Below are 27,875 nucleotides of genomic sequence, written 5' to 3'. Positions count from 1 at the left end.
CGACCCATGCAGCTTCTGCAGGCCCTCGCCTTGCAGTTTCTTGGTCACTTTTGCCAGCTGTTGGTCAATTCCATCTCAATGTTTCCTTCGGCGGTCAACTTGACGGATCGCACCTCAAAATGCTCTGCCGTCATTCCGGTGTTGCTCCAATGACAACTGTTCAAAGCGTAGTGTTACCTACGCTCTCCGGCCCTTTCCATCATCTCATGGCACATGGCACGACCGAACCAACGAAAGCTCAGTTCTGCTGTTCCAGAAGTTACTGAAGCATATCTGTGGCCGTCAGCAACCGCATCTTCCACGCCATGGAGGCCGCGACTGCCGCTTACGTTTCTAGACTGACAACCTCCGGGTACACAGACAGTCTTCGTCACCGAGGACGTTACCCCGACGGTATTGCAAAGTCGTTTCCTGTTTCTACAGCTGCCTACGGCTTCCCTCGTTCAGGTGTCTGAACATCGACCCAGACGACATCGACAAGAACTAGCGCTGCGGCGACGTTGGCAATCTGGACATCTTACCTCCCGCCGATCACACTTTTCGTTGATGGCGCCCGGAACCAACGCATCCATCCCGCTTGCCACCCCTGGTCTTCATCTTCAATAGTCGTTGTCTGCCGAGCAAACGGCCGTACCTTTGCCCAAGAGCTTGCAGCTTGCTCCTGCATCGCATCCACACCTCTAGCGCCCACGCACCGGCCTGCATTGTGTGACATCCGCCCGCGGGGAACGACCAGAATCGCGGCCAGCCAATATTAAAGTACGGTCAGCCGCTGGGCCTCGTGCCATTCACACTCGCCCATCCGACCCAGAAAAGCCCTTCATCTCCCATCTGGCTTTTCATTGCACGACCCCATCGAGGTCGCAGCCCATCCGACCCCCTCCACATGGAATATTCGCCGTCTTATCACTTATCCTCTACCTTTACACATGTCACCACGCTTGACTGAACCCGCTTCCCGACCGAATCTGTAGGCAACGTGACGAGACTGTCGATAACAGAGGTGTGCTCATCACGCCGCCCACACCCCAGAGTCAAACCACTGGGACCTCTCCACTTCGGAGCGTCTCCGATCTCACCTCCATATATCCCCTGGTGGCGCCCCCAATTCGCGCTTTCCCGTGCTCCCGTCTGTTTTCTTACCGGTCGCTCGTTACTCCGCCAAAGCATAGCATCGCATTGCATTGAACCTACTCATCTTGGCCCCGCTACCAAGGGTTCTTGCACACATTACGCTTTCGATTCTTCTCAGCTGGCTACACGATCAACGGACCAGCGAGGGGCAGGTATCTTACTATCCCGACGACCCCCAGCCATTGAACTCTTTCAGACTGCACCGTATGTCGACATAACTGTATAATTCCGCGCGCAGTCGCTCTACCGCGCAGTATAATTCGAATTCTGTCGCCTTGCAATGGCTACTCGTATCTGCGACCTGGCAGACGCTGCCACCAAAACGGCAGCACAACTAGCCAAGCGCATTGCCATCACGCCCAAACCCGACAGTCCGCCAGGTTTAATCGAGGCCTTAACAGTTGACCCTTGGTCCAAGTCTGGGAAATATGGCATGGGCTGGACTTACTTCGCGCTGGCCCTCATGGGAACAGTTCTGTTTATGCGATCTTGGCACTTTTGGCAAGACAAAATTCGCCAAGCCATATACAAGCAAGAAGTGGAGGAATACTATGCCAACCTCTACAACACGGATCCCGACTACGCACACGCCGTACATACGGGACAGGCACAGCACTTCTTCCCCGACTCCGAAGGGCTTGGCGAGAAGCAATTCAAACCAAGGGCTCACTTCTCCTCAGTTGGCTTCGTTAACGATACCTTGGCCCTCTTCCGTTGGGTCTTTTACCGGCCGATTCCCGACTTTGTATGGGGTAGCCACCGTTTCACATTCTCCTCCCTCGCCGTAGTTACCTGCGGTCTCATCGCCTTGGCTTTTGTGACGCTCTACTGCTTTCTCCAGCAACCACTATACTGGCAGAGCATTCAATTCGGTTCGCCACCCATTGCTATACGAGCCGGAATGATTGCTGTCGCATTGACACCTTGGATCATTGTGACCAGCATGAAGGCAAATGTCTTGTCCATCCTGATTGGCATCGGGCCGGAGCGCCTCAATGTCTTCCACAGGTGGGCAGGCTACCTCTGCCTGTTTCTGTCGCTTGTACATACCATTCCATTCTACGTTCAGCCAGTATGGGACGACGGTGGCATGGATGTCTTTTCTCGCCTATTCCCCGGCGGCAGCGGCGTCATCTACGGTACTGGTATAGCCTGTCTTGTGCCACTGGTCTGGCTTTGCGTCGCATCTCTGCCCTTCATTCGCCGAGTCGCATACGAGCTCTTCGTCATGCTACATGTACCTGTTGGCATGGTGTATGTTGGGCTCCTATTCTGGCACACCAAGAATTACCTTGCTTCTTGGGACTACCTGTGGGCAACAGTCGGCATCTGGGTTCTCTGCTATGCCATTCGTCTGATAAACCTCAACTGGACAAGACCATGGCGACTGAGCTTCATGGTCGGAGACGAAGCGGCCATTAGCCTCCTCGCTGAGAACGCCATCAAGATTACGATCCCGACTCAGATGAGGTGGAAGCCTGGCCAATATGTTTACCTTCGCATGCCAGGAGTCGCTTTTTTCGACAATCACCCTTTTACTATCTCGTCGCTCTGTAGCGAGGATTTTCCTTCCGAGTACGGCGAGCAGTACCGTGATTGCGTGCTGGTTTTCAAGCCGTATGGTGGCTTCACGCGGAAGGTCCTCGACATGGCCATCGAGAGGGGGCCATTCCACACATACCGCGCCTTCTTGGATGGGCCATATGGAGGCATGCGAAGGGACCTAGCAGCCTTCGACACCTGTATCCTCATTGCCGGTGGGAGTGGCATCACGGCATTGATGTCGCAATTACTCAACTTGATCAAGCGCATGCGTGATGGGAAAGCCATCACGCGCAAAGTGGTCGTGGTATGGGCCCTCAAAAGACTCGAAGCCATGGACTGGTTCCGTGAAGAGCTCAGAATCTGCCGCGAGTCTGCGCCCCCAGAGAGTGTTACTTGCAAGTTTTTCGTCACTTCAGCAGTGCGCAACCGTGCCATGATGATGGCTGGCCACGACCGTCCTGCACCGAGGGCCTTGAGTCACATGTTCCATGACAAGCTCGATGGCTTTGTGGCAGGAATTGCTTCCAAGCGCAATTCCGCTCTTATCCAGTCTGTAGCACAAGGCGATCCTGATCGAGAGCAGGAATTGCGCGCCGAGCAAGAGGATAGAATTACCGCCTTACCGCAGCAGAAATATTTACAACCACATCAATACCCACCTCCACCCCCAGGACCACCACCCTCTAATCGCTTCTCTGCCCAGGAAGAGTCATTGCGTAAGCTCGAGGGCCGCGAATACGACGAGGAGGAAGAGAGAGATTCCAAAAAGCGCGAGTTCCACTTCCCTCCCATCAACACCAAAGGCGAAGTGCCGCACTTCAACTACGCACCTGCCTCCCCAAGGAAGATCCCCGAGACAAGCCCGCGAAACTCGGATGTGCCAATACGGCCTCCAGAGCTGGCTCACTTGAGGACGACCAACCTCCCGAGCGCAGGTCAAACCCGTCCCACCAGCACATTTGGCCCACCTTCAGGCTTTGACTTCGGCTTCCCGGAGACGCCTACAGAGTTCCAAAAGAGCCTGATGCGCTTTGCTTTCCCAGTGCCCCATCAGATCGATGGCGGCTGGAGCGTCGAATATGGCCGGCCGGACTTGGGATACATGCTGAAAGAATGGGCGACGGGCGGTGCCGACGGCAGAGGCATCCTCGGCAGGCGAACGGCGGTATTCGTGTGTGGGCCGCCAGCCATGCGTGTTGGTGTGGCGAACACTGTTGCCCGGCTTCAGGCAGCGATATGGGGCGATGATATGCTCGAAGAGATTTACTTGCACACTGAGAATTACGCCCTCTGAACCAGGGGCCTGTATTTGTAATGACTGGACGGAAAAGATACCACGGGTGATACAATTTACATCCATAATGACGAGCCTTCTATTTCACTTCACAAATCGATACGTGCCTGCTTCCGATATCTAATGTGAAACGACGTGCTAATTCTTGTGGAGAAACTTATCTTGCAGGAGATCGGGATGAAGGAGGCATACGTAGGCTGTACAAGTGGGGAGCTTGTTTGACTTTGACGTGCTCGAAGTCGTTGTCGTCGAGGTACCTCGGTGTGCCAACATCACAGCATGTTAGGTAAACCAGCGAAACTTATCTCCAGAAACCCTTATGACAACAATTCCACAGTAAGGTAGCTAGCTGCAAGGATGCGGATGATATCTCCATTGATGTATGAATAGGCGCCAGTGACAACTCCCTCTCCCTGTGTTCATGGCATCGCCCCTTGCATAAGAGTTGCAAAACTGTAAAACATGGGGAACGTCGGAAATACCCAAGATTTAGCCCCCCCGGACTAGGCCGATGCATAGGGCTGAGCTTGGGTTGCTACCCTTGCAGGATTCAAGCCGGTGACATCGCGACCTCTACGGCTCTGCCATTCTCTTACAAAACGGGCTGCACTACCCGTCATTTGGCGTCTATCTTTTCACCTCCCACTCACTCACACATATCTCCTTTCTCTGTCTTGATTCTGAGACGGACTGCCTATCCAAGGCCGTCTTCATGTCTTCATCCGCGAATCACATTAATCCACCATCTGCTTCAACAACCATAATGTCGTCAAACAACTCTTCATCTCCCACCGACGCCAATGCCAAGGAGAATGAAATGTCCGGCATCAGCATGGTCACTGCAACCGCCTACCTCCGCAAACTACAGCACGAGACGCCGCCCGAAGAACTTAGAAAGATGCTGGACGACATGGCAAGGGAACGCCAAGCTTCTCCCGAGGAACGACTTCGCAAGAAAGAAGCCAGGGCCCTGTTAGTGGCAGCGCGGAAGAGAGTGGAAGCCCATCGCGAGGAGCGGAGGGCTCAAAGAGAGCGGGACTTTGAGGCAGGAAACCTGTGACATCGATATCGAGCTTGAACTCGTTGCGTCTCAAACATGGGGCATCAAATTGCACTACTAATTACATTAATCGACTACGAACATGTCGTAATGGCTTTAACCATCTATAGCCTTACCGCACGTTACGTAACCTCGGTTATATAATTACTAAGGCCTATTTCGCTCGTACTTTCTATATTAAAGCGAGCTTTATACCTATTTCCTATTTTTAATAAATAACCGTTCTTTTTATATATATTAATACCCTTATAATAACTTTATAATAATTATAAACTTAGCTCTAATTTAAACCCCTATATTTTTATTAAAAAGTTATTTCTTAAGGACTATAGTTTATTATATCCTTTTTTATAATATTATTTAACCCCCTATTATATTTATTAATTTTATTTTTAAATAAACCAATATCTTTTAAAAAGATTATTAATATTTCTAAATAAAAGCTTAATTACTAATAAGATTAGTTTAAGTAATACCTCGTTTTATAAGTTAAGGCCTAGTTAAAGGACGTTTAGGACTTATTAAACCTAAATAACTTTATTTCTTTATTAAATCTATTACTTTTTATTAAGTCTATTCTTTTAATTAAGGAGTATATTAAAATATAAAATACTACTTAAAAATAAGTATATAAAACGGCCTTAATTAAATATTAATAAAGACTTAAGGAGTTTATTTAATAATAAACTAAATAGTTAAGAAGCGAGGCTATAATTAAACCTTTTATTATAATTAAACCCTTAAATAAAAACGATCGAATTGAGTAACTAATTATTTCAATAAAACTAAAGGCTATAATAATAAATTAAGTACGTTTTATTAAAGAATATACCTCTTTTATTCAATAAACTATATTTAAAATAATCTCTTATTTATAAAAAAAGAGATTATATAAATTAATAAATCGCTAGATCTCTTTTACAATTACTTAAAAAATCTTAAAAAACGTAAAAAAAGAGCTTATTAATTTCTTAAACTACTCCCTTTATACTATAATTTAAGTTTTTAAATAAAAATACGTACTAAGTAACTTTAGTTCGTTTCTAATTATAAAAAAGGAATTTAACGTAATTATAAATAGGGCGAACTTTAGTATTAGCTTATTAATTTAAATTAAAGACTTTTTTTTAGCTTATTATTAGGCTACGTAACTTAAACTACTTAAAGTCTAAGGTACTCTTATTTCGAAAACTTTTTTTTATATAACTATATATTATTTTATTTTAAATTAGTTTAATTAAAAGCTCGCTAAGATTATTAAATTAAAATAAAAAAAAGAAGCGATCTTTAATATAAGGTATTATACTAAGATTTTTAACGACTTTTTATATAAAAAAGTAGTATATAATAAAAGTTATAAATAAACCCTTATAATATTTATAATATTAATAAGTTACTTAAATTCCCCTAAGTAAAATAAAGCGACTCTTAATTTATTTACTAACTATTTTTATAAAAAAACCTATTACTAGAAATTAATAAACTATATAAAAATAGAGCTTATTTTAATAAATAAAACGAAGTTAAAATATATTTAACTAAGTACTAACGATATTTAGAAAATAATTTCTTATTTAAACTCAGAAAAGTATATTAACCTCTATACTAATTTTATTTAAAAAGGTTAAATTTATATAAAACCCCTTTCCAAATAAAGTAATAATAACCGAAGTTATTTTAAAAAAACGATTAAAATTAATAAGTTAAATAATAAAAAGAACTTTAAGGGAACTTATTTTTTAAATATTATAATTATAATTATTAACGTCGGTCTATTCCCTAAGCTAAGTATAGAAATAAATAAAAATAATAATTTTATTATCTTCTTTATCCCCTTTACTAACTTATACTTCTTTTTTAAAAATATATTTATAAATAACTACGGTATTATTTATTTCGTTAATAACTAATCGCTTTTAAAACTAAATTCTATTTAATAAAGTAATAGTTTAAAAAATATAGATTTTAAAACGGCCTCTTATTTTATTATTATTAAGGGAACGAGGATTATATATAATATTTTTATAAAATTAAAAGGGCTTAAAATAAAATACTTTACTTTTTATAATATCGGTTTTATTAAGAACTTTTATATAAACGTTATATTAGAAGCTCTTTTTTAAAAAACTAGTATTTAGTACTCGGGTTTTAATTATACCCTTTAGTTTAGTAACGAATTTAAGAACGTTATTATTAAGTAGCTTAAGAGGAAGGTTAATTTAGTTTTTTTAAAATATAAACCCTATTTATCCTATTTTTTATTTAGAAATTAATCTTTATTTATTAATATAATTCTAATATGTAGCGCTTAGTACCTACGTTCTTTATATTAATTAAGGAATAACTAATTAAATATAGCCTAGCTTTAGTATTTTAAATCTAGATATTTTATATTAATAATACTTAAAAAGCTCGTCTTAGCTATTTAAAAAGTAAAGATTAAAAAACTAAACTATTTAAAATATTAATATTATATAACTATTTATATAAAATAAGTTATCTTATAACGTACTTTAAAATAAAAAATAACCTAACCTTATTATAAGATCTTATAGGACCTCTTTAACTACTTATTAATTTATAAATAAAATAAGTAATTAATATTAATTAAAAACGAGTATTTAAATAAGATCTTCGTCTTTTTATAAGTTATAAAAACCTATAATATAATATTTAAAGTCTTATACCTTTTTAAATAATAAATATATATATAAAAGTATATAGCTATTTACAAGATTTAATAAAATATAAAACGTATAATAATCGTAATTAATAGTAAAACTCGTTTCTAAATATAAGTACGAGAGCTAAGAATAGATTTAAAAACTACTCCTTTATATATAAAAAAACTAAATAGAAGAGAGGAACGAGCTAATTAGGAAATTATTAATAAAGTAATTAATATAATATTAATAACTAGCTTACTAAACGAACTTTAAGTAAAAACTATATTAACTATAGCCTATTTATATAATATTAGCCCTAAGTAACGTACTAACTAGCTATTACTAATTTAAACTAAAAAAGTCTAGTTTATTTATTACTTTAAGTAATAATAATTAATAAATATACTAAAGCTTATTTATAATCTACGTCTTTATTAAAAATAAACGTACGTATATAATTATAAAGCGTACCCTTTTAAAAAGGATTATAAAAAAGGAATTAATAAGAGACGCTTTAAAATAAAATAGAAGGGATATATTAAATATTTTATAAATTACGTACTAAATACCTATAACTTATATAAAATCTAAATTCCCTCGCTTTTAAAAGTTATTATTATTTAAAATATAATATTTAATAAAATAGCTTTTTACTTAAAAAATAATATTAAAATTATAATTCGTTTACTTAAGTTAAGGGCCGTAATAAATAAAATTTAATAACTATTTATAATAATTAAACTTAAGCTCTAATTACTTAGAATTATAAATAAAAAAGAGGTTATATTAATTAATAATAAAAAGTAGTTATTATTACTTATACTCGTTTTATAAAAAATAAATAAGGTTATAAAAAAGCCTAGTTCGTTTTTAAATAAATAAAGTAAGTAACTATTTATTCTTAAACTAACCTTAAATTTTAAAAATTCGGAGTTAAATATAAACCTTATTTAGCTAATTAAAGTTATAAGCGAGGTTATAAAAGAAGTTAATCTTTTTATTAAAAAAATTAAAAATATAATATATATATAAATAAAAATAAAAACTTCTTAAAGCTTTTATAAAGAAGATCCTTTTACTTAATTAGACCCTAATAAACCCCTTTAATAAGCAAGCTTATATTAAAAAATAAAAATAGTAAATAACTTAGTTAGTAACTTTAATATAATTAGTATATATAACTAAGAAGAGGACGGGTATACTAAATAAAGCTAGAAGTTAAAAAACTAATTACGAAAAATATTTATTTAAAACCCGAGTTAATAAGAGTAACTCAAGTAATACTTTTTTTATATTTAGGTAAAAAGAGACTAGGACTCCTTTTTTAATACGTATATACTTAATTAATAAAAAGTAATTAATAAAGTAACTTAGGGGTATTAAATACTATATTATTACGTTTATACCGTAATTAATAAAACAAAATACGTTTTACTTACCGTAGTTTAATTTAACTAAGTTTATATAAATTATCTAATTATTGTTTTAAAAAAGTAAAAGGAAGTTTTTAAAATACTAAAACTTTTAAAAAGTTAATTTATAAAAATAATATAGTTAAAAATTTAAAAGCTAAAGGAAATAAATATTTAGAAAGTAGTTAATAGGGCGTTAGTTATTTTTAAACTAATATTCTTTAAATAAGTATTTAATTATAAACTAAATAATAATAATTACTTTAATCGTTATAAAGCGAGAATTTATATTAAGGGGGACCTTTAAAAACGATACTCCTTAGAAAAAACTTATATAATAACGTTAATAACTAAGACGTTTAGGGTAGCTATAATTATTATTATTTAATTCGACTTAAAAGTTTATTAATATAATATTATAAACGCTTTTTTAAATATAATTAAAAAACTAAGTAACCCCCCTATTATTTACCAGTTTTTAAATAGTTTTTATAAACTAAGAATATATATTAAACTCGAGCGGGCCCTATATAGCGCCCGTAACGCTCTATTTTTATAATATAAAGAACTAACGTTAATTTTTAAAAATTTAGGTCTTTTATTTATAAATAAGGACCCGTATTTATTTTAAAATTCTATTAAAAAGGTCCTAGTCCTCTTTTATATAAATAATATCTTCGTTTTTTATTATTAAAACTATATTTACGAGGCTAGTTAAGTAACTAAAGGGCTTAAAAAGAAATATAAAATAAAAAACTAGGGGCTAGTTTTATAATATCTTAAGATAAGGGTCGTTTATAGTTAACTAAATAAGAAAATCTATTTAATTTATAATTAATATTTCGAAAAAGTAGTTAAAAAGTTCGATTTTATTAATTTTATTACTCTTATAACCTTATTATTAATAATCCTAATTAAAAAGAACTTAGGGGTTATATTTCTAAATAAGACTAAGTTTTTTTAAAAAAAGATCAGATTAATATTATATATAGCGATTATAATTCGGCCTAACGTCGCTTTTATATATACTTTACTCTCTTAGTTCTTAATAAACCCGTCCTATTAGTATTATTTTATTATAAATTAAGTTATATAATACTTAATAATATACTTTAAAATCTCGGAGGGTAACTAAATATTATTAATTATAAATAACGCTTTATTTATAAGTAATAAAAAGACCTAAAGATTTTTATAAAATTTTATAATCTCTTTTTTTAATAACTTTATTTAGTAAAAAGTAGCTCGTTAGAATATAATAACTACGTTAATTATAAAAGCTAAATTACTAAGTTTAGAATATATAACTAAAAAAATACTCGCTCTTAAACGCCTTTTTAAAAATGTCTTACTTAAGCTTAGTAATATATAAAAAGTATATTATAATAATTATTAAATAATTAAACTTATAAAAAAAAAAAGGAACGTATTTTAACTTATTTATATTACGTTAATATTTAAAATATATAGTTATAATAAAAGTATTTAAAAAGCTTATTTTAAGTAGTTTATATATTAATAAATGAAATACTAACTAATAGTCTTATAAAAAACCTTTTTAAAGCGAAGTTTAAGTATTTTATATTACTTTTAAATATAAAAAATATATAAAAAATAATTATACTAAACGAGAGGACGTTTAAAAAGTAATAAAACGGCCCGGGGGGCCCGGTTTTTAATTAAAAAACGTAACTTATAACTAAGGAATATAAAGTTATTTTAATAACCCCGTTAAGTTATTTAAAAAGAGGCTATTTATTTAAAAAAGTAAGCGTATATTTATTTAAAAAAGACTTAAATACGAGCTATATATTTAGAGGGATATATAAATTAATAAAAATATTAATTCTAATTTAAATATTATTTATTTTTATAAGTAAAATAGCTAATATTATTACGTCCTTAATAAGTTTTTTTAATAATACTTTTAATATAAAAAAAGTATTTATAAATACCTCTTTTATTAAGGCCTCGTTTATATAAACCCCCTTATTTTTATTTTTATTTAAAAGATTATTATATTTAAAGGCCTTATATAACGCTATTATTATATAAGTTAGGGTTTATATATTAAGTTATAAATAATAAATAAAACGAGGACGGTTTAGAATATATTTTATAAAATGTAAGTAGTTTTATATTAATAACTATAACTATTATTAACTTTTTTATTACTCTTTATTTAAAATATAAGAACTTTATACTTAAGAACTATATATACCCCTTAAGAATAAGGGTATAACCTAACTTTTTATAAGTTTAATAACGTTAATATTTATTATTAATATACGAACTTAAGAAGTACGTACTATTCGAATAGTTACTAAGGGCGCTCTTAATATATTTAAAATATTTATAACTAAACGAGGGAAGTAAAAGTATTAGCTTATATTAAACTTTAATACTAAAAATAGTATTAAAAAGGTCTATTATTAAGAATTAGTTTTATAAATAACGATAGTTAAAAAAGTATTATATATATAATTAATTACTTTATATTTTTTAAAAAGAGGTAAGGGAGGGGGCTATAAACTTAATTTTTTTTTTATTCTTTTTAAAGAAAATTTCTTTTTTCCTTTTTATTTAAAAAGAGGCGAGGGAAGGGGTTATAAACCCTCTTTATTTATACTATTTTCTTAAAAAACGAGGACGTCTTTTTAATTTTTAAAAAAGAATAAGGGAGAGGGTTATAAACCCTTTTTATTTTTATTACTTTTTTAAATAACTCGTTTAGTTATAAAATTACTACTTATTTAATAAAATAATTAGATCAATATTAAATAAACGAGGCCGTATTATAACTAAGGTATAAAATAAAAGAATATTATTTACTTATTTTAAGCTTATAGGGGGGGCTAGGGGAGCTACTACTCTTTTTTAAAACCGTAGTTTTATATTTATACTTCTTAACTTCCTATATTATAATAATATAAATATAGTTTTTAATTAATCGTTTTAATAGTATTTAAATAAAAACGATATTATTAATAAAGATTTTTTTTAATAATATATATATATAAAAACGCGGGTATAAAAATAAAAAATAAGGGTATATATATATAGTAATAATATAAGTATAAGTTAAAAAGGGAAAAAAAGTCGGTACTATAAATAATAATAAGAAATTTATATATTTATTACCCTTAACTTATAAGTTAATTATTTAATTAATAAGAGGCCGTCCCTTAGTTATACTTTTTATCAATAATATTATTTTAAAATTACTTATAATAATAAATATAGAGGTTAATTTATAACCGATTTATCCCTCGCTTATAACTCTACTTATAAACCGATTTACTTTATAATTCCTTTTATAAATAAATTCTTATATAATAGTATTTAGTTTTCTGTTTTTAATAAACCTTTTTATAATAATATAAGTAATTAAGTACGCTTTTTTTAAATATATATTTACCTAAGGGGGTATATTATAATAGCTTTAACTATTTATAGCCTTATTATATATTATATAACCTTAGTTATATAATTACTAAGGCCTACTTCGCTCGTACTTTTTATACTAAAGCGAGCTTTATACTTATTTTTTATTTTTAATAAATAACCGTTCTCTTTATATACGTCGATACCCCTATAGTAACTCTACGATAGAACATGAATTATTAAAATAATTCCTGTTGGACTTCGTGTTATTTGCCTTGCTCTTGGCTTATCTCTCACCCGCTCGAAACACCGCTATCGCAACTGCGGATGTTTGCGCTCCGCACATTGACGATGGGATTGATATCGAGAACACCGGAAACTCTTGGCAATGCGCCGGCCCCTCGCCCCAACCCAAGCTTCCACATTCTTCATTATCCAACGACTGATGATCGGTCACTAGTTCAGTCAAGTGAGTGACACGATAGTTTATTGCTAAATACTTTCCATTGCTCCAATTCTACCAGCCCTGTTACTACTATCTGTATTATTACTATTGCTGTTCTTGCTGCTGCTCTTGCTACCGCTACTGTTACTGCTGTTATGATTGTCTACTTCTTACGTATTCTGCGCAGAATAAGTACCTATCGGAAAGCGCAGGGTACCTAGTTATAATAATGGCTCTAGACTTAGTAATGGTAGCTCTCAGAAGGCAGTTGATACTCGGAATACTTGTCGATTAGTATTTGATTTTATTACCGACCGGCTAGATTCTTATAATGAATTCTCTACTCCGAAAGACATGAGGGTGTTAGTATCCCTATTATAGGGTAGTTAGGTCGAACCGTAGTTAATAAAGAGATTAATTAAACTATATAAATATCTACGTAGGTATAAAAAAGAGGTTCTAACTATAAGTTAAGCTAGCTACGATAATCGTAAATAAGGCCCCTAATTAGCCCCTACGTAATTAGCTATATACCGCGGTCGAATTAGACTTCTAATTTAATACTAACTTTCTCTTTCTTTTATCGATTTAATTACTACGGTTAGAAGTATAATTCGACCTCGGGCCCGTTTACTAAGTCGTCTCCTTTTCCCCCTTTTCTCTACTCTTTTCGTATAACCTATCCCTCTATTCGTATAGTAACTTTTTTACTACTTACGAATTACTCTAATCCCTTATTTAGTACTACTTTTATAAAAGCGTTTACGAGGTTATTTTTATTATTAATCTAACGGATCTCGAGTATCTCGCGCCTTTTATATAATTACCTAAGGGCTATAATATTAATTATAAGCCTCTTTTCCTTCGTCGTTCCTAATTTAATAAAGTATTCGTATAGCGAGTAGGAATCTATATAAATAACTATTAGAATAAGTAGAAGGCTAATTCGATTAGTAATCTTCTTTAGCGTCGTTAAAACTATATAAGAGAGGTTAACGCCGTTAACTATACTATAAACCTCCGACGCTAGTATACTTCTCGTTACCTACTTACTTTTAGTTAATAAGTAATAAATTATATTACCGTATATAGTAAATTCGCTCTCGCCCATACTCTTATTAGCTAGGATAATAATATACCCTAATTATAAAGTAAGGTCGTTATTATTCGTAAATAACCTATTAATAAAGACGTAAAGCTTACTAGTCGCAAGGTTAATTAGGTAATAAATAAGACCTCGATCGAGATTCGTTTATTACTACTTAAGCTACTTATTAAGTACCTCGACGTCCCGTTTAGTTAAGTTTATAGCCTATACTACCTTAGCGTAATTAAACGTTACTTCGGGCTAATAAATACTTATAATATATACCCCTCGCGCAAGCTTAGCCTTATACCGCTTCTTAATATTAATTATATTTAGATTAACGAAGTTAATCTTCTTACCCTACCCCTTTTACTAAAAGACGACGGTTTCCCTTTTAATTATAAAAATCCCGCTGTTAAATACTAGGGGGGTATTTATTATAAAGACCTCTTTTAGCTTCGTTACGAAGCCCGCTTTTTAAAGCTCTTTATCCTCTTTCTTTATAAAGTTAATATTAAATAGGCTTAATATATCGTCGGTCTATATTTTAATAATCCTAAATTAGTCGCCTTTGTACTCCGCGACTAGTAAGTACGGGTCGTACGTAGAGGTAACTATTAATAGTTAATTAATATAAAAATTATAATAAGTAGCCTACTAATAAGTACCCGATTCTACGAGCCTATATAGTAGCTTAAGCACTTTAATAATCGTACTTTCTAGGCATTTACTAGCTATTTCCTTTAGTAAATAGGCCAGGATTCTCTTTATAAGCCCTATGGCCGATTAGGTATAGGCCTAGGTAATATCACGGCTCTAAATCTCGTATCCCTTCTTCCGTAGCAATACTATTAGTACTATTATTAATCGTTAGCTATAGCGCTATATAGTAAGTAATTATATAAGTAGCGTCGCCTTTTCGACGTCGCTATACCCCTAAATTACGTATCTAAACTTCTTATATAGCTAGGGTATTCCTTTTTTTTTAATCTTACGAACTATTCGTAATTTAAATATACGGAGGTTTATATATTTTTCTAAGTTATATAAGATAAATCGATAGACCCCTTAATCGCGAAGAGTATTTATTTTAATAAGATCTAATTTCTTATACGGCTTTTTAATAGTTATAATTACGCCTTCTTTATATAGTTTAACCGCTAGCTCGAAATCGGCTTTCTCTTTTATTATATAAAAAGTGTTAATTACCTCGTTATTAATAATAAATTACTACGTTAGGGCTTACCGTCGTAGTCTTTTATAACGTCTCGCTAGTAGTATTAGTACCCTTTTAATAATATCCTCTTCCTCGTTATTTATTAGTACTATTACGACGATTTCGTCGAGGATAATTTCCTATGCCTCTGCTACGGGTTATATAGTTTCCCCTAGCTCTTTTTCTTCTTATAGGTTAGAAATTACCTCGTTAAGATCTATATAGTACGGTTTAACTACCGTAATTAATACTTCGAGTAGCTAGTTATAATCTCTCGCGACTATATAAAAGCGCTCGTTAATAAAAATTAACTTATATAGCCCAGCCTATTATTAAGTAATTTCGCGCTATACTCGTATATCCGAATTTAATAATATATTTAAATTATCCCCTATATCGGTCCTATTGCGCGTAGTAATTACCTTATTAACTTACTTTTTTATACTTACCTCGCGCAGTGCCTATATTACTTTTTTAATTACTCGGGCTTATTAGCTTATACTTAGTAACGGTAGTAAGGCTAAGGTCGTTCTTAAATATGCTCTAAATACTAATAGCGTTAATATAAGTCCGTTAGGCCCTATAGTATCGTTATAGTATTTAAGTACTATCTAGAGGCATTCGTCGTTAGTAAAATCCGGATTTTTCTTTTTAATAATTCTAAACGCCCTTTTTAACTACTAGTATACTCTCTCTACCTTTCTAATACTATAGTACGCTTTAACGGGTACGACTTTTAGCTATATACCGTAGGCCGTCGTATTATCCCTAAATTTTACTAACTTAAAGCTAGTACTAGCGTCGGTTCTAATACCGTCTAACGGTCCCTAGTATATATCGATCTAGTTTTTTCGTAGGGCTACTTATACTATCTTTGCTTATAAATCCTAGAAAAATTACCCTACCTAGAAGGATATAACTACGTTAATTATATATAGTACTAGCTGACTATTTAAGTAAAAGATATTAACGACGATTTCCTAGTTAAAGTTAAGCTTATTACGCAATTTAAACTTAAATCTACATAGGCTCTGCGTATTTATTTAGTATTAATAATATACTTTTATTAACTACTCTAGCGCCCCTATTTCGATATTATTATTATTTAATTACTTTAAGAGGTTATATAGCCTCGTAACCGACGGGTACCCGAATCTCTAGTATAATCTTTTAAGCTCACTTTCCGTTAGGTAATTAATCGACTTCGTATCGTTAATAAGCTTTATAAACGTATACCCCTATCGTCGTTTAACTACCTCGAAGTACTTATTACTAGAGATTCTGTTCCTCGTATTATCGAATATAATACTTAGTTAATCTATATTTTTTAAATATAAGAGAAATGGGGTATTAATAAGTAAAATATAAAAAGTTATCGTTCCGAAGTACGTCTTTATTTTTACTATACCTAGAGTAACGATTTCCTTACCTAGGCTAAAACTAATCCTCGTAATACCTATTATCGATATATTAAGCGTTATTAGCGCGATCTTTTATAGCGCCCAGAATTACCCTTTTTCTTTAGTTAACTATTACGATACCCTAGTATTTAAAATAATCCTATAGAAATTATCTAAGCCGTACTTTTCGCTCGTATAAAATACCTATACGAGCTAAGTATTCGAGGGATCTAAGTAATATAAAAAGGACCCCTCTAGCTACCCCTAGATTTACTTAGTACTATATTCTTTTTTTTTAAATATTAAAAGAGATAGCGTCTTCTCTTTAATCGTTAAGAAAATAGGCTTCGGCCCTATTAAATTCGCCCTTTTAGCTACCTCCGTATCCGTTATCTAAGGGACCTTCCCTTACTATCCGTAAATAAAAGCCTGCTTATTAAGAGCTTTTATTACCTTCTATTCGTTTAGCCTCGTATATCCTCTAGAGGCTAATAGGGTAAAAAAAGAGTAATTAATATCTTCGATTTCGTCGTAATCTAATTCGTTAGTATAGGGGGTGAGATCTTCTTTATTTTTTAAATCTCTTATAGGGGATATATACTTCAAGCCGCTACTTTAGCTACTGTCGCTAAGTTCTATACCCCGGATCTACCCTTATATATAATAAAGAATTAGTTAAACCGACGAGGGCTAGTTTTACTATTTACTACCCTCGACTTTTTATACTATTCGTATAATTTAATATACTTTTCCTCCGAGTAGTTACTTAACTAATATTTATCTTTTTTATAAATATAGTATTACCTTTTTTATTACCCTACCCGTAAGTTAAATCTTTACTTATTTAATAAATCTAGGCCTCTTTACTAGCAATTACCGTATCTAGCCTCTTTTCTTTTCTTATTATACGTTCGATCGACTTAATATTATTAATAAGGGCCGTCGTACGCTTAGAGGTAGGTTTAGTACGGCATTCTTATTTTAATATTAAAGCTAGATCTTAGCTTTGAGTAGAACGTCTCGTAGTTTTTAAGTACTTAGTATAGGGTTATTTTTATTTTTAATATACGCTAGACTATAGTATAGAGATATCCGACTTTTTGCTTATTTATCCCCTTATTTAGCTAGGTTTTCGCTAGCTTATTAATTCGATCAATAAGCTCTTTAAGGATCTCTACTTATAATTTACCTTCTATTATCCTAGCTATAGATATAAAAAAAATCGCTCGTAGCTTAGATAGGAGCTCTAGGTTCTTATTATAAGTCTTAAAGCGGCTTTAGATTACGTTAATTATATTAAAAAAGTCGTTTCGATCGAGATTACGTACCGCTTTATAATAATAATTAGAGGCTTTATTTACGAATACGATATTACTAAATAGTATTAGTATTCCCTAATTTTAATTTTTTTATAATAATCGTAAAATATCGTTAGGGTTTTTTATAAGACCTTATACTTCCCCCCAGAGTATAATTTCTCTTTTGGGAAGATCTTTTTAAGGTCTATAAATTACCTCGTATTCGCTATTAGATTTTTAGTATTTATATACGAACCCTACGTCGTTACGTATTATTAGTAACTTCGGGTCGTCTACCTCCTTTCTTATTAACTAATCGGCGCCGAATTTCGCATTAGTAATAATAACGAGTTATAGATCGAAATAGGCAGAATTATTAATTATCGTACTTCTAGTACTATATTTTACCCCGGTATATCCTTTTATAACGATAGATTTCTATTAGTAATTATAAAGAGGAAATCTAGGTCGTTTACCCTTTTTTTAAATTCGTTAAAGCGATTATACGCTCTATTAACCTATACCTAGTTCTATAATACGAATTCCTCCTCTATAATTATTATTACTAGTATTTTATATAGCTCTTGCGATTATAATTACGCTAGTAATACCCCTCGCCCGTAAAAGAATTTATTAACTACTTTTACGATTCCTAAGCTTGCGCTTACGAACTATTTATCTAGCTAGTAGCTAAGGTCGTTTACGATCTCGTAAAATAGGGGTTACTCCTATAGCCCTTTTTTTTTATAAACCTTAGTTAAATAGATTAATACCGCGTTAATTTACTTATTATTAGGCTAATCTGCGATTTTATATATCTACGTCCCCTAATAGTCCGGGTTAATATTTACTTACTTATAAGGGATTAGGATTCTATTTAAGATCGGGTTTCGTCCTCTTCTTTTTTACCCTAACTTACTAAGGGGCTTGCTCTAGTTTATACCCGTATTAATAGTTATTAGCGTATTTAATTTTAACGGGGATATATCTAATTTGCGCGCGGGTTATAGTAAATCCGTACTTTTACTACTTAACGAATTTATTAGGGTCTAGGAGATTCCTACTTCCTCTTACCGTCTCGCTACTACTCTCGTTTTTATTATTTTTAGCAATTACTATTGCCCTTTTAGATCGCTAGCTATTATACTTACTAAGATCCTCCTTTTTATTTAATAAAAAAGGGTAGGTTTTAGTAATTCTTTTTAATAATAGTAGTAATAGACGTTTATATTACTATAAGAAGATATAGTAATTAGTCTCGGGATCTTTACTAGTTACTAATTTCTACTATCCCGTACACTTCTAGCCTCTTAAGCCTCGTGCTTTTTATAATCTCTAAATAGCTTCCTTAATTAATTTCTAATCACGGGCCGGCCGCGGAAAAGTCGTTTAGTAAAAAAGCTACTCGGGGCGATAGTAAAAGGCTAGTTACTTAAGTAGTTCTATTAATTAACGTAGTTTAACGTAGTAAACGTCGACCTCTTATAAATAATAAAAGGCTATAATTACTTAATTCCGTGCGGTATTCGAGAATTACCTCCTTTTTTATCTACTTCTATAAAGTTAATTAGTACGAATCTCCTATCCCGTGCGGTATTAAAAAGTCGTCTTTTTTATATAGCGAGATACTTTACCGATTTATAATAATAAAGTTTAATTACTAATTAGTATTAGTATCCTTATTATAAAGTAGTTAGTTCGAACCGTAGTTAACGAAGAGATTAATTAAACTATATAAATATCTGCGTAGGTATAAAAAGGAGGTTCTAACCGTAGGTTAGGCTGGCTACGATAATCGTAAATAGGGCCCCCAATTGGCCCCTGCGCAGTCGGCTGTATGCCGCGGTCGAATTGGACTTCCAATCCGACAGGGGGAAAAATTCCAACCCGGTATGAATACTTGGATCCTTTGCGCCCTTGGATTGACAGCAACGTCATTCCAGCATCCCACGGTGATCTGTCAGCAAACAGGGCAAACTGGAGAAAACCTAAGGTTTGATTCGCCTAACGCCCCCGCGGAGATCTAATCAAGAGGCCGATAGATGGAGCAATTGAACAGCATTGAAAGGAAAAGGGTCCATGCATCTCCCCACGGCGCCTATTACCTTACCGTGCTTACCTTAACCAGCGAACTAACCCCGCACATCTCCATCTTATCCAATGCTCTAATCATGACAGACAGGGAAGAAGAGGAGGAGGAAGAGGAGAAAGCTCAGCTTCCTTGTTGCCGGCACTAACGCTAGCCGAAAGTCTCAAACACGTATAAAAACGGCGATCGGACGTTCTGTACTGTAGATTCCCCCTCATCCCAAACGGTTAAAGTCAGCCTGTTCCAAACATCTCAACTTCACTACATCCTTTACTCATTTTTTCTACACGTTGATTACTGAACAGTACATACGTCACTATACACAATGGGTTTGAAGGGAAGCTGCATGTGCAAGGCGATCAAGTACGAGAGTACTGGTAGGCTGGCCCGATTGCAACATCGTGTGAACCACGCTGATAAGAAGCAGAGGACCCTCAAGTCACCGCCCTGTGCCACTGCACAGATTGCCAAAAGGTATGAAAACCCCAATATCAGGACTCTCATCAAGTCCATACATGTAGCTAATGAATTACAGTGGAGCGGCTCAGCTTTCACTTCCAACGCCGTCGTTCCTCGTACATCTTTCAAGGTCACCCAAGGTACGAGAGGCTCCCCCAATATTCTTCCCTAAATATGCACTAAACCCCGGTCATTTAGGTGAGCCCAAATTCTACGACATCACTGGCGACTCGGGCAAGAACAACAGGCACTTCTTCTGCTCCAACTGCGGGTCCAGTCTTTATACCGAGCTGGACTTGATGGCCGACGTCACGTGCATCAAGGCCGGTGGTCTCGATGAGGGAAAGGCGAGCCTGGAAGGGAAGCCCGCCGTTGAGTTCTACTGCAAGGATCGGGTCTCGTACTTGGTCGATGTTAAGGGTGCTGATCAGAAGCCCGCTTTCAGTTGAATGGTGAGACGTGTGCAGTACACATGTAGCTAAGATTGCTTTATAGGCGAGCATTGAAGTTGCGCGATGATATGAAATGAAGTAAATCAATCCTAGTATACCCAATTGTCTCCTATAATCATTGGGGTGAGACTTTCCCAAACTAAACTGTCCCATCTCGAAATCTCAGGCACAGCATTAGAACACCCTTCCCGTATACAAAACAACTGAAACCTTGAGGCTTCATTGCCACGGAATGTCAAAGGGTCAAGACACCTGATCCAACTCTCTAGACTCAGCTGGCCCAACTTTGGTCGAACTCTGAAATTACCCTCGCTGTTAGGAGATAGGGAAAGACGCAAAGCGGATTGTTCCTTTTCAAGCAAGATCTGACGCCCATCCAGAATCCACTCATAAACAGTTGGGCAGCGTGGGCACCTGACGACATGTCGACATGCATTGCCGCCGGCCATGAATCTGCCCATCAAATCGGGGTTAGAACGATTACGACACGCGCAGCACCTGCAAAGTCCTAAGACTTCGGGACTGTGCCAGTGCCAAACCTTGCCCCGGTCGGAGGGGTTTTGAAAGCAGATACAGTATCCCTGTTCGAAGGCCCGCATGAGAAAGGTATCGTCAAAAGCCACGTGAGGGCATAGAAAATGACTGAGCGGCTGTAGCCCCCGAAGAGATTGCTGAAGACGCTCTTTGGTGAGCACCTCCCCTCGACCGATCTTGCAGATGGGAAGTTTCCATCGTGCTATCAATAGGGGTTGCTGATAGTATTTGATAATACCGTGCACCCAAGTCCCACGGGACATGTAAATGCCAGGGGCCATTCCGCCACCAAGCTTGAACACCGGGGCGCATAGCTGGCATTCAAATAATTGAATGTAATAATCATCGGAGTCCAATCTTGTTGTAAGTGTGTCCCTGTACATCTTTTTGAGTGACTGGTGATAGTGTGGGCAGATAATTAGCTTCCCTTCCCGTGGGATGCATAACTGGGTTTCTGGAGTCGACATTCCATCCGAGAACCAAGATCTCAAGTGCTTCGTTCTGCAGTATAGGCAGAACAAGGCGTCGATACAGATTAAGCCTTTGTATCTTCTTCTCGGCGCACGCAAAGCGCAGTCTTTGCAGAGAACCCCCCTTCGGACACGCTCTCTAAAATCTTTTCTGTCTGAGTACGAGAGCTGCCGAACGTCGAATCTCATCAGCATCTGTCTCTTTTGTTGAATTTGTCCTTTGATAGATACCGCCTGTTTCTTCGAATCTGCCAGGCGCAAGAACAGTAGACAGGCCATCAAGACAGTCATCAATCGTGATATGAGGGACTTTCCGACGTCCTTGCTTTCGGGCTCCGCAGATGAGTCTTCACTATGATATCTAGCAAAGGTTCGGTGGGAAAAGGCGTGCAAAAAGATTGCCGAAGACTGTCGAAAAAAGTAAAGATCATCTGGAGATAAGAGATCCATTATCTCAAACAGGAGTTCTGTTGGAAGTCGGTGCAAGATAGAGGTTTGTGTGCGAGTCTGGCTTCGTCTAGGTCCTACGACCTGTCCCGTATAAATACCCCAGCGTTGAAATAGCCCGTCATTGCTCCGGTACTTCAAAACCGAGCGAGTCTCAGAGGAGGAGTCCATCAGTACGGGAAGAACGCTGCAATGAAAAGCTACATGACCATTAGTTAGGTACGTTCGGGCAATGAGAACCGAGGTCTACCGTCGAGGGGCTTTCTACTAAAATATGCGTTGTGAAAGCAGGTCGTTGCAGCTCATCAGAGGATTTGCAAGAAATAGAGAATGGATTCATGAAGTGTAGAATCATCGAAGACGATAGAGATCAAGCCAAGGCTTTTGTCTCCATGAATGACAACAGCGAGATGGTCTCTGAACCGATTCTTGTCCCTGTCCAAGTGTCGAGGGCCTATCTATACACCAGGAAATCAATCTTTGCGCCACCCGAGTTCGCTCTCAAGGTAATAGATTATGGAGAGACAAAGTTTGCAGAGTGATCATGGGTCCGTATCATCAAGGTAATAGCAAATACCATTGTGGCGGCACCCAAGTCCTCAGCTCAACCAAGGTAAGTGGTGCAAACCCAACCTCTGACTCGAAAGCAGGGGCCACAATGCAACTTGTTGAAGTAGCGCAACAAGTCTTTGACAATGTGAAAACTCTGGTCTCGAGTTGGATGAACCGTGTATGGATTCATAATAGGAATACCATAGGACAAGTCTCAGGGTCAGCAAAGAGGTATGAGGGAAATTTGACGTTCAGATTGAAGTCAGCGGACCGTTGCGATGAAACTATCTGGTTCCTCCTGTTGCGATTCATTGAAAATGACAACCATTATTTATGGAGAAGATTCCAGCTTCCATCAAGCTTACGTCGCCAGAGAAGAGCTTATCCTAGAGCAATCTTGCTCTCTTGGCTCTCCCAGATGACCTGTCATTTCGTGAGTATCATGTCCCAACATAGCGCAGGTATAAAGCTTACCGCATTCCAGCGCCCCCCTGATTCTTCAACTCCACATCCTCATCCCAGTCATAGTCGTCCCTCCCCTCCTTGCCAGCGCCACGGAACAAAACTTTGACTTCGAGCTTCTTATCAAACCTCTTATACGCCTTGGGAGCGTCATCAAGGTCGTACTCTGCCGTAGCAATGAAACCAGGTCTAGCCTGTCCGCTCTCGACAAGCTTCACTAGCGCAGCAAACGTCGGCTGCCCCTGAACAATACCGCTCTTCATCGTCAGCGCCTTGATCCAAAAGTCACTCATCGGTAGACTGAGGTTCTTCTTCATCTTATCTGCATTGGGCGCGCCCACGCTCTTCTCCTGGGCCCAGTAGACGCCAGGTATCCCGATCCCGCCGCCAACAGAGGTGACGGCGATGGCTTCACGTAGGATGTAATCTTGCTGCGGCTTCAGCTCGGCATTGACGCACTCCTGCCCGCAGCAGTCGACACTACGGTTCACGCCGCCGGGACGGAGAGCCAATATCTGCTCCGAGGCCGAGGCACCGCCCTTGGTAAAGTTGATGGGAACGGCACCGATGCTGGCGGCTTTGGCTAGGCGCTGTGGAATGTGGTCCACGACGTAGACTAGGCTAGCACCGCGAATGATGGCGCTATAGGCGCAGAGCAGGCCGACGGGACCGCCACCAAAGACAGCCACGGAGTCGCCTGGCTGGAAGCCCGACCAGTTCAGCCCTTCCCATGCGGTGGGGAAGATGTCGCTGAGGAAGAGCCACTCCTTGTCGGAGAGCTTTTTAGGAATCTTGATGAGGGAGCTGTCAGCGAAGGGCACGCGGACGTACTCGGCTAGAATTAAAGTTAGTTTCATTCTATATTTTTGTAGTAATTAGTGGCGCAGATACCCACCTTGGAGACCACCTAGGTCGCCAAAGTCTTTGCCAAGACCGAATCCACCAAGCTGAGGAAAGATCTGGTTGTCAGTGTCGATGACACCGTCTTCGGGAAGGCCAAAGACGACAACGCGATCACCGACTTGCAGATTGTCGACGGCATCCCCTACTTCCTCGACAATTCCCATAGCCTCGTGGCCTACGGGGTAGGGCACTTCGGCGCTGGACATGATGCCATGGTAGATGTGAAGGTCAGTGCCGCAGATAGCAGATGTGGTAATGCGGACGATGGCGTCTTCTGGCTCCTCGAGACGCGGGAGTGGGATATCTGCTTTGACAGCCATCTCATAGGGTTTGCCTTCCCAGACCACGGCGCGCATGGTCTTGGGGCGTGAGGTTTGATGATTGGTCATGATTATTGTTTTTGAGGAATTGGAAATGGTATGAGAGAAAGCTCAGTAATTGCTCTGTCAGGTATCTGCCTTTGTGGGCCTCTTTATAGATCTTTGCCGCGATTGATCGAGAGACGATTTGTCAGATGCTCATTCTTTCCTAGGCGAAGAGGAGTACCTTTTAGAACCGAATGGGACATATCTGACCCCTTTCTCAACCCCATCATCCCCGACTTGTCATTTTGGTGGCGGAAAATGTCACCTGAGTATGAATAGCCAATTCCCCAGGCTCAAACGTCGTCATCTGGACAGGGGTCATCACCGAATATGCTCGATGTAGAAAGGCAACCATGCCAAGAATGAACCCCGTGAAGCTGCTTTGAGTACGATTTATCCAATTCAACTTAGTCAGACGTTTAGCGAAAGCTGAACGGAAGTTCTTCCTCACACAAGATGGTGCGCAGCCTGTATTCGATATCACGTAGGGCTGACCGTGTTACCCCGGCGGCTCTTAGTCTCAGGGGTTGTGGTAAGCTGACAGCAACCCCTTCCATGTTAGGGCGCCCGGCAACTACGCATGAACGACTGACGGCCCTTACCCCTGTTAATATTCGATTGGAAAGTCCGTACGAGAAGGGGTTGAAGCTGACGTGAAGGTACCCGCGTAAGGCACGTGAGCCCATCAAAGTCATGGTTTGGGTAAAGACATGAATGATAAGTCAAATAGGAACAGTCTGTCTCAGGAGGAGTGGATGTGCATTCGAAGGTGCGCGCAGCAACTCAGGTGTCTATGGTACAGGTAGTATTACAAGAATGGAGTCAATTGCATTCCTCTGGGTCGGAGACTGAGTGCACAACAATGGACCTCATCTCAGTGGAAGCGCTTAGGCTTAGAAACGAACGCGACCCTTGGTGAAAGCCAAGGCGAGCCAGCCAGCAATCAGAGCAAGGCCACCAATTGGAGTGACGGGACCGAGGAACTTGAGATCAGGGTTGAGGATAAGGGCGTAGATGCTACCGCTGAACATGGTCGCGCCGGCGGTGAAAAGACCGGCGGCGAGGGGGTTGGATCGAGCGATGAGAATGGCAACGGAATGGACGAGCTAATGATTGTCTTAGGGTCAGCTACTGATCTCAATGATGATGATAAGTGAAACAAGATGAGAGCAACTCACTTGATAGTGAGCGGCGGTGGACCAGCTGGCAATCTTTGCGGGATCAGAGATGCGGTTCTTCAGGCCGTGGGCTCCGAAGGCTCCGAGACCGACGGCGGTGGCGCCGAAGATGGCACCGACTCTCCAAAAGGCCTGGCTGCTCATTGTTTCTGTTTCCTCGGCGGTGGTATCGGGATGGGTATTTCGTGATGGCAAGAGCGAAGTCGTCTCGTTTGCTTGAGCGCTGGACATTGGGGACGTGAGATGAGAGTGAGATGTGAGATGAACTGGTGAGATTCGGTGGTTCACTTCTGAAAGTTACGTGATGGGCCGGCGGGCTGAGAGCGCGAAACACCGAAGAGCGACCCCTTGGCATTTGCTTAGATAATCAAGCTGCAAAGTACTGCCAGCTGGTCCCGACTGGCGCGGCACTTCAGTTACTTATTTTGTCTCCAGGCCTTGGCGACAAGTTTAAGAGGAACCACTGGGACAAGAAAGGGGAAAGGACCTCTTGTCTGTCTACCATTATACAGCAAAGTCCCTTATTAGCCGGCTCGTTCGGTTCGGGCTTGGTATCATTTGAATGCCGGGCCGGTATCTGTGGACTCGGGGGTCTTCCGTGCGGAGCTCCCGCCTGCGAGTTGAGCTGTCAACTCCACCAGGGCTCAACGCGGCACGATTCCACCCACACTAGGGCAATCTCTCGCTCGCGCCTTCAACAATTCAAATGGTCTGGTGGTGTAGTTGGTTATCACGTCAGTCTAACAAGTTGAGACTCTCTCACGATGATCTCACTGTTCACTGAAGGTCTCCGGTTCAAGTCCGGGCTAGATCATCTTCCCGGGCGATTGGTTTAGTGGTATAATGACCGCTTAGCATGCGGTAGGTCCTGGGTTCGATTCCCAGATCGTCCATTTTTTTGTCGTAATGGTGGGCTGGACTTCAAGATTGTGTAGTGACGTTGTTTTTGATGTCGCGGTGGTGGTTTCCGTAGGTGTGGGCGAGAGGCTACTCTATTTGAAGACAAATCTTTTTCCCGTTGAGAAGTCTTTGTCATACTAGAGGAAATGCTTGGACCGAAAAGTTTATGAGTTGAAGAGATAGAAGGAGAATAAGACAATCTGCCAGCATTCAACTCGGGTTCATAATGGGAGACAGAGGGCAATAACACCATGGATGTCCGTGAATCAGAATATTGAGGACACTGGTGCCCACCGACATTGTGGACCAGTCCGTACTCAGAAGGCTCTAATTGGTTCGGGTTTGGACTGCCATCGACTGTCCAATCGCTCACTTTACAGTACGCGCAGGGATAAATACGACGGACGCTAAGGCAGGCGCTGAGCTTCTTCGAGGCGTGTCACCCAGTGACGATCTGATACATCCGGACTGTGGATGGCGTTACAAATGAAGATATTTCATTGTTCTGCTGAAGTGATGCCTGAATCTTCGAGGCATACGTAGAATGTTGCATATTTATAGCTAATTACATGAACAACGTCGGCTTGCTTGCATCTTCTCTTCATGGGTTGTCACTTTGAGTTCGACCAATCATCAGACGAACCGTCCAACGAAACCACCTTTGGACAAACGGACATTACGAGATCTCGCTAGCAGCTCACGATATACGCGTATTTCGAATTCTGTACGGATGATTATGCCTTCACGGTTTCTTCAGATATTTGACGCAGGACAGCTGAGTATAAAATCTCTGATCATCTTGAACTTCTTTTCGCGACATCAACGTTCTCTAGTAATCGCAATCTCGTCAGAATCATACACTGCCACTCACTCCATGAAGTCGAGCGAGCTGAAAAGGCGTCTTCGGTCGCACAGTGCGTGGTCCAGGGATATGCTTGTTAGCGGGGCTTGAGATTGGACCGAGACTTTAAAGGAGTCTTTCTGCCCTTCCCGGTCATGTTTCCGGTAATAATTCATTCGGTGGCTTGATTTCTTTCTTGCTTCTTGAAGCCATTCCATCTCAGTGTATTCGCATCAGACGGGCTGCTTTTGCTTCACATTCGCCCGAAGGTTGGGAGTGAAA

At 38.1% G+C, this 27,875-nt stretch overlaps 4 protein-coding genes and 2 non-coding genes across 6 annotated transcripts; 5 read left to right on the top strand and 1 right to left on the bottom strand.

Annotated features, from left to right (window-relative positions):
* Nucleotides 1–1,414: 1,414 nt before the first annotated feature.
* CLUP02_09011 (ferric reductase like transmembrane component) lies at nucleotides 1,415–3,973 on the top strand (the record flags this gene model as incomplete). The annotated part of the gene is made up of 1 exon (XM_049287992.1): nucleotides 1,415–3,973. The coding sequence occupies one exon, from the start codon at nucleotides 1,415–1,417 to the stop codon at nucleotides 3,971–3,973; it is 2,559 nt and encodes an 852-aa protein (XP_049145136.1).
* Nucleotides 3,974–4,736: 763 nt separating this feature from the next.
* CLUP02_09010 (uncharacterized protein) lies at nucleotides 4,737–5,033 on the top strand (the record flags this gene model as incomplete). The annotated part of the gene is made up of 1 exon (XM_049287991.1): nucleotides 4,737–5,033. One exon carries the CDS (start codon nucleotides 4,737–4,739, stop codon nucleotides 5,031–5,033), a length of 297 nt encoding a protein of 98 aa, XP_049145135.1.
* A 15,322-nt stretch (nucleotides 5,034–20,355) lies between these two features.
* CLUP02_09009 (glutathione-dependent formaldehyde-activating enzyme) lies at nucleotides 20,356–20,938 on the top strand (the record flags this gene model as incomplete). Its single annotated transcript, XM_049287990.1, has 2 exons — nucleotides 20,356–20,629; nucleotides 20,688–20,938. The coding sequence occupies 2 exons, from the start codon at nucleotides 20,356–20,358 to the stop codon at nucleotides 20,936–20,938; spliced, it is 525 nt and encodes a 174-aa protein (XP_049145134.1).
* A 1,759-nt stretch (nucleotides 20,939–22,697) lies between these two features.
* Nucleotides 22,698–27,305, bottom strand: CLUP02_09008 (alcohol dehydrogenase GroES-like domain-containing protein; the record flags this gene model as incomplete). The annotated part of the gene is made up of 17 exons (XM_049287989.1): nucleotides 22,698–22,827; nucleotides 22,970–23,079; nucleotides 23,146–23,242; nucleotides 23,419–24,241; nucleotides 24,302–24,739; nucleotides 24,912–25,051; nucleotides 25,128–25,248; nucleotides 25,328–25,415; nucleotides 25,475–25,522; nucleotides 25,580–25,780; nucleotides 25,853–26,075; nucleotides 26,154–26,251; nucleotides 26,355–26,465; nucleotides 26,521–26,563; nucleotides 26,627–26,632; nucleotides 26,701–27,099; nucleotides 27,196–27,305. 17 exons carry the CDS (start codon nucleotides 27,303–27,305, stop codon nucleotides 22,698–22,700), a joined length of 3,186 nt encoding a protein of 1,061 aa, XP_049145133.1.
* Nucleotides 26,561–26,666, top strand: CLUP02_tRNA128. Its single transcript has one exon. It is a non-coding gene; the product is annotated as a tRNA-Val (tRNA).
* Nucleotides 26,674–26,745, top strand: CLUP02_tRNA129. The gene has a single exon. It is a non-coding gene; the product is annotated as a tRNA-Ala (tRNA).
* Nucleotides 27,306–27,875: the final 570 nt, after the last annotated feature.

Source organism: Colletotrichum lupini, chromosome 4, assembly GCF_023278565.1.
Source record: "Colletotrichum lupini chromosome 4, complete sequence".
Lineage (NCBI taxonomy): Eukaryota > Fungi > Ascomycota > Sordariomycetes > Glomerellales > Glomerellaceae > Colletotrichum > Colletotrichum lupini.
This window is presented reverse-complemented; position numbering and strand designations above follow the sequence as displayed.